The sequence below is a fragment of the Anoplophora glabripennis genome, unplaced genomic scaffold (assembly GCF_000390285.2).
Source record: "Anoplophora glabripennis isolate ALB-LARVAE unplaced genomic scaffold, Agla_2.0 scaffold706, whole genome shotgun sequence".
NCBI classification, from domain to species: Eukaryota; Metazoa; Arthropoda; class Insecta; order Coleoptera; family Cerambycidae; genus Anoplophora; species Anoplophora glabripennis.
The window spans coordinates 72,665-79,620 of NW_019416904.1; the positions used below are offsets into that span (position 1 = coordinate 72,665).

General features: G+C 35.9%; 2 protein-coding genes across 2 annotated transcripts in view; one reads left to right on the forward strand and one right to left on the reverse strand.

The window, feature by feature from the left end:
• Positions 1-2,278: 2,278 nt before the first annotated feature.
• Positions 2,279-4,388, reverse strand: LOC108910593 (solute carrier family 35 member G1). Its single transcript, XM_018715246.1, has 2 exons — positions 4,231-4,388; positions 2,279-4,179 (listed from the first exon to the last, which is right to left on the reverse strand). Exon 2 carries the CDS (start codon positions 4,171-4,173, stop codon positions 3,148-3,150), a length of 1,026 nt encoding a protein of 341 aa, XP_018570762.1. The 5' UTR covers positions 4,174-4,179; positions 4,231-4,388; the 3' UTR covers positions 2,279-3,147.
• Positions 4,389-5,263: 875 nt separating this feature from the next.
• The window catches only part of LOC108910592 (polymerase delta-interacting protein 2), a 7,873-nt gene continuing 6,180 nt past the window's right edge, over positions 5,264-6,956 (forward strand). Inside the window, exons 1-4 of the mRNA XM_018715245.1 lie at positions 5,264-5,577; positions 5,676-5,928; positions 5,986-6,163; positions 6,220-6,383. Coding sequence (XP_018570761.1) covers positions 5,495-5,577; positions 5,676-5,928; positions 5,986-6,163; positions 6,220-6,383 — 678 coding nt within the window. The 5' untranslated portion in view covers positions 5,264-5,494. The remainder of the gene's footprint in view (positions 5,578-5,675; positions 5,929-5,985; positions 6,164-6,219; positions 6,384-6,956) is intronic.

Here is a 6,956-nt window from a genome sequence, read left to right on the forward strand (position 1 = left end):
TATTTTTCCATTCCATTCCAAATTTAGCATTAAATGTACATACAAATGTAATTCTAGTAAATATATCGTTACTTCATTAAATTTAAGGTGGAAATACACATACCAGTAAAATAGGTAAGTAACTTGCATGCCAATAAATGGCATATGCCGGCGGATGGCACACTGCTGATACTTTTGCAAGTAAAATGGAATGCCTCGTTAGTATTATGGCTTATTGGCATATCAGTAGGTAGCAAGTAGACACGTTCCGACATGTCACTTGAACTCCCCCGAAACCCCCCGCCTCACATTGCATGCCAAAAAATCAAATGATGTGCAATTTACTTGCGCGCCTTCTACATGCATGCCTTTTAATAAATACACATACCAGGAGCTATCTTCTGCAAACTACTTGCATGTTATTGTGCAAGCAAGAAGCATGTGTATTTCCTCCTTTAAATGAAACCGATATAGATGGATTTAGTCATTTTTATTACTAAAGTAGAGCGCAAAGAGGAATTTTGTAACCTTTCCATTTTTATGAATTTTTCTGCATATCATTACGTAACGCCGTCGATGGTGAATAAACGCTTAAAATTCACGGGGGCCCCCTTGGCACCGCCACCTGGATCATGACGCGTGAGAAACCCGAAGAGAGAGCATCGTAGGTGCCATGATGGCGGTAACGTGGCGCGCTTCATTTGTTGGCGGGCCGTCGCAGTGGGTGGTGGCAGCGCTAGCAGCGCGTCTTTTGTTTTAACTGAGCCAATTCTACCTACACCACACTAAAAATATCCGTTTAATACTTTTAAATGCGATGACTAGAGAAATATGGGGACCGCCCATAAGCTCGGAGGTCTGTGAAAAAGCGGAACATAATGAGCGATTTTCGTTTTACATGGGACGAATGACATCATATGAATCGCAACAGGGCCGTATCTGACGTTGTATTAGTCACTTTGCTCAACAGGGCGCTGTTTTGTTGCCAAATTATTTCGTTTAGTTTGCTCTTCTTCCTTTTGTCATTTCGTTAATTCATCAAATGCTCTTGATATGTATAAACTAAGTATTTATTTGCCTTAAGTACAGCAACATCATCACATAATACATCAACAGAAAAATAAAGCTTGTATTTTTAACTTTTTATTTACAGTTTTCATACCGACACCGCTGGATAGACTAGTGATTATAGAGGCTCCGTCTAATTGTTGACATTGTCACAATTTTATAGAACTGAAGCCGTCCGTGACTAGGGGGCACATCGACAAATCTAAGAAGGCAATCCTCAAAAACTGACAATTTTTTACAAAAACTGTTAAAATAAGGCAATAACAGCTATTAGGGGGCAGCACGGTCGACATCGACAAATCTAAGAAGGCAATCCTCAAAAACTGACAATTTTTTACAAAAACTGTTAAAATAAGGCAATAACAGCTATTAGGGGGCAGCACGGTCGACATCGACAAATCTAAGAAGGCAAGCCTCAAAAACTGACAATTTTTAACAAAAACTGTTAAAATAAGGCAATAATAGCTATTTATGTAATCAGTTATGAAAAGTATGATTTTATGTAACTAGTATAAGTTTTCGGGACTAGCAAATTCTATTCCGATTTCAGTGAAAATACTTCAACCAAAAAAATCGCGAAATTTTAGTATATTTTTTGTCTACCTAGCCCCCGTTATATGGTGGATTGTGGATTGCTAGGCTAGGCATCATATATCTTTCTATTGTTTATGACTGTACCATTCTACCATTATTATACATATAAATAAAGTCTTCAGGACCCTCAAATGGGCCTACTTAATTAAAATTCAATCGTTTTTTCCCGGTTATTAGTAAATATATGCTGAATTCGTAGATTTTAAGTACTTAACTAAAATTTTACTCAATTAGTTTTAATGAAAAGCTTTTTCATTATATTGCGTTATTCGTTATAATTAAAACATAATTTAATTTGATTTTCTGATGATTTGGTGCCATCTGTTACTTTATTCTTAAATTATTTTCTTTTTAAGCCGTGCCACCTATCGAAATATGTCCGAAATTTATCTGGTACTACAGTACGCTGCCTCGCACAGCGCTACCTTTTACACAATGGTTGAACTGTCTTGTATAGTGATTGTAGTTAGCTGTACCTGACACGCTAAGGTAGCGCCATCTTCCAGAAAATATATGTGCTTACATTGAACAAGCGTGCACAAAACTGATTTAGGCGCCAAAAAGTATTCAATAATAAATGTGTTTATCGTATTTTTGTTAGCTTTCATAATAAATAAAATACTGTGGCTGGATAAAAGCAAATTTATTACGAGCAAGTTAAGTACATAGGTTCATTATATCACATTTCTAAATAAAACCAATACATCTAAATGGTCAAACTTATTTTATACAAATGACAAAAAATATACAACACGATTTATTGGAGCAAGTGACTAGAGCTTTTTGATATTGGAGAGTATGTAAGTGATAGAAAAGTGCACTGTGCGTTGGTAAATGTAAATACTAGGAAATAAAATTATACGACGACATCCGCATTCTTTGAAATAAATGTTGTAATCGACATTTCCTAACGGCTATCAAATTATCTAGGAATCTACAAAAATAATAAGAGCTCTTCATAATCTAAGTGTTGAATGTACCAAAATTCTTTTTACAACTTTGTACACAATATTATGGTGGAATATTTGATTTTTTTGAGAAAAAATGACCTCCAACAAGTATCTGCCTAATGTTTACTTGGTTCTTGCCGTAGGGACAATATTTACAAAAAAAATATAATTTCACATCAAAATGTAGAAATCTTCCCTACTCTACCATACACTACAAAACAAAACTTAAACTTCTATAGAAAATGTACACAGCACAACTTTTTTAAAATTAACATTCGATTAGTAACAAAATAGTAACACTTTTTCTGACTAGCTTCGAGATTCTGCACTGGCCTTGTTAAAACATCTCACTAAGAATAACGAGGTAATATTTTCCACACCAAACTCCAACATAAAAGTATGTTATCAATATATACTAGTGATATAATATTTGCTGGGCAAAAAATATGTCACTTTATAATCAACATGATATTACCCAAAACGACCCCAGCAATATATAATAGAAACGTGTATAAAAGTACCATACCCATATTATAAATATACTTGATTGTAGACATTATTTAGCTAGGATGCTCAGATTCCTCCTGAGGCTAGCGTCCTGCGGTAGAGCAAGGATCCACTTCCTCAGCCCTGTCAAAAGAACAGAACTCATTACTAATATAGCGCCGCCTATAGAAAACTTATTCGGTATCTCATCAAAAAACAGAACCTGCCAAATAAAGGCGAACACGATATCGCTACTCCTCGCTATAGCCACAGGACCCGCCTGTTCCATTTGCAAAGCTAACGTCAACAGTATTTGCCCAAGAAAACTGAACAGTGCCAAGGCTACGATCAAGTACCTGTCTATCCCACAAGAAGGCAAACAAAGCGCCCCTATCAAAATAGTGACCAGCACGCATTGCACTAAGGCGAAACAGCCGAAATTCGTCATTATGACGGAAAAATGAATACCCTTCAAAGCCCTAAGCAGAACGTAAGCGTTGGCCCCGAACAGCGTTGCAGAAAAAGCTGCAACTGCGCCCCACATTTCCGGCCTTTGACCGTTATGGCCCAGAGAATCTATCGTGTTACCAAACAACATAGGGGGCCTTGTTATAAAAATAACCCCGATTAGAGTCAAAATAACAGAAAATACGTTGAATAATCCACACGGTTCTTTCAGGAACATCCTGGCGAAAATACCAGTAAATACAGGTACGGAAAATACTATCACTGATGCGTCTGCCAGTGGCATGTGTCGAAAAGCGTAAAAACTTAACATTAAAGCAGCGGTTCCGGTGAATGAACGTAGCAAAAGCATTATCCGTTTCCCTTTCGGGAATACCTTTTCTTGGCGGTATATTACGATCGGTATTGCTGGCAAGAGTACACCTAGATAACGGTAGGCTGCTAGAGCCATCGGGTCAATGTCAGTCATCCATTTGACGATCACAGAGCATAGAGAGAAGAATAGGGAGCTTAGAGTGGCTAGGATCAAACCTAGGTATGGGCATCTGCATAAAGACCTCGATTCTCGGATCTTTGGCTCATCTTCCTGCTCATCATCTACTAACTGTTGAAGTTCTAGGTTTTCGGGCATATTTTCCTGAAAAGGAATTAGTTTATTTATAAATTTATATGCCGATGTCGTACTAACAGCTTTTTTATTAGTAGAATCCTAAATATCAGTCTTTTCGAGGTGGTTAATACTGGGTTAGTATGTAGTTTGACATGGTTATAATATGTACTTTAATTACATGTAATAACAACAATTTTCGTGGTTAAATAAATCATTGCACCAAGATTGCAGTAATTATTTTGACGTTTAATACGTCAAAATTGTAGGTAGACAGAACCACAGAAAATTGAATGGCAGATTCATTCATTTACAGATTTTTCATTGAATAAATAAGCTAAAGGAACATTAAAAAATGTTTAAATATTTAATTTCTATTCTTTAATATAATTTTCTTATTTAATTTATTAATAAATTCAAAGCATAGTTGCGAACGTGGTATAGAGTGATTAGAGTGTATAAGCTATGTATAAAGTAGTGACGGGACTGACGGGAGATTTCGAGTGAAAAATCGAGTGGTACTCGATTATTGAGATCACTCGAGATATCTCGAGATGTTTAGTCCCACCACTCAAGTGATTATTACCCTACGGTTGCACCCCAAAATGTTAGTGCATACTGCAAATAGTCACTGATTGCGTAACCTTTTTTTAGAATAAAACGAAAAAGTGGTTAGGTTTTGAAGAGCGTGAGCTTTTTTTTTTAGCTACGCTTATAAGTAATATATGACTAATACAAACATATTTGTGCGCCGCTGGGATGAAAACGACCAATATCTCGTATCTCGAGTGATCACTCGATTATTAGAAGTACTCGATTACCGATAACTCGATTATCAAAATTGGTCGATTATGCCCGCCATCACTACATAAAGCTTGTAGCATGGACTCCCTGGCTTGTAGGGTCAGGTATTTTTGAAAATCAAATGACAGGCGGAAGAAGAGAATTGTTTCTAATAGAAACAATTAACTACTAAGCACTGACCATGAACAAATAAAAAAAATTATTGTTTTAATTTAAAATTATTTGATTTATTTATAATTGCAAAATTCCAATAACAACACTAATGATTTTAAAATTATGTTATAATAAATTTACACCCATGAATTCTGTCTGACTTGCGATACACATTTTGGACGTTTGTCTGTCATCTCTATCATCATCGGTCATCTAGAACAATTTTAAACATCCATACATTTCCAGCAGTCAGTTTTGATAAAAAACTAAAAAATTTCAGTAATATCTTCAAAAATATTTTGGATGAACTTAATCATTTGACATTGGAATCAAATCTCGTTATTGGAAGAACTAATTAAAAATAAGTATTGCGCATCAAAGATGAAATATGGACGTATTGTGTTTATACCTGCAGAAAAAGCTGGTACCAATAACCGTTAGATTAATTGCTTCGAATAGGAATTATGCGAGGTACTGTGAATTACCCCCATAAAGGCAGAAAATTATTAATTTCAGCTTTTGATGAAATGGTGAGGTTATGTGATTTATTAATTGACTATTTTTTCCAGGTTAGCAGAGGTAGGAAGACTAGAAACACCCAAAGTATCAGGTAAATATGAGACTGGACAGTTGATTTTGCATAGAGTGTTTGGATATCGAGGCGTAGTGCTGTTCCCTTGGCTAGCCAGAGTCTACGATAGAGATATACCTCAACATAGGGATGGTGACGAAGAGCCCCATCCTGGCGTTGGGAAGGAGGTCAGAGGGAGGACTCACACCTTCTACCAGGTCCTGATCGATCAAAGAGACTGCCCTTATATTGTAAGTATAGTATTTCAAGAGTTTCATATAAAACTTTAACTATTGCTTGCTTTACAGAGAGCTCAAACAGAAGCAGTCACATTTTTAGGGAACCAAGAATCATCTCGAAGTTTGTACGCTATACCCGGTCTAGACTACGTTGCTCATGAAGATATTATACCTTACGTTAGTGCCGAAAAAACTCCACTGAATCACGAACTGTTTGATAAGTTCCTAAGCCCCAATCCCAAAGGGGGTGAGTAGATATTTTTATGAAACTTTTATTGTGATAACATTTTTTCTTTTTGTTAGACCCGCCGTTTATTGCGCAGGAAACACTGAAGGCGTGGCAGAATAAAAATCATCCTTGGCTAGAACTGTCAGATGTACATAAAGAGACAACTGAGAATATTAGGGTTACTGTTATACCCTTTTATATGGGGTGCAGAGAGTCACATGCCAATTCGGTGTATTGGGTAAGTCATTTTTTGTTTATCATTTATAAGGTCACTGAACTGGTTATCCGGCCAATACCGATTATAGACTGGTTGCATAGTCGTAATAAATCTTTAATCATTTCTTCAAATTAATAATTTTAGTATTTTTTAATTTTGTGTTTATCACAATTTTCTATTTTAATTTGCAAAGACAGTGAATGCGATCAAACTGCTAGCGATGAAGTGAAACATATACAGGGTGATTCATTAACAATGGGAAAATTGAAAGCTGAAGATACTACACATGAAATGGTGACCATTTGTGCAAACATGCCTTATCCGAAAGTTGATAGTTTCGGAAATACAGGGTGTTGAAAGTTAAAATTTTAAATCGTTTTTTTGCGATTATTCTGAAAATATGTAGGTTAGGAACTTGAAAATTTGTGAAACTATATTTTTTTAGGCGACGAATAAGATGCGTGTTATAATTTCAGAATTGCTCATAGAGGGCGCCACTTACGACCAATTTTACCGAAAATTTAGTTAATAACTTTTTACCCTGTATGTCTAACATGAAACTTGATTCAAAACCTGAAAGAGCAATCATTTTTC

Excerpts from the sequence above, each read along its gene's own strand:
- LOC108910593 (XM_018715246.1), bottom strand. The coding sequence starts at position 4,173 with ATGCCCGAAAACCTAGAACTTCAACAGTTAGTAGATGATGAGCAGGAA.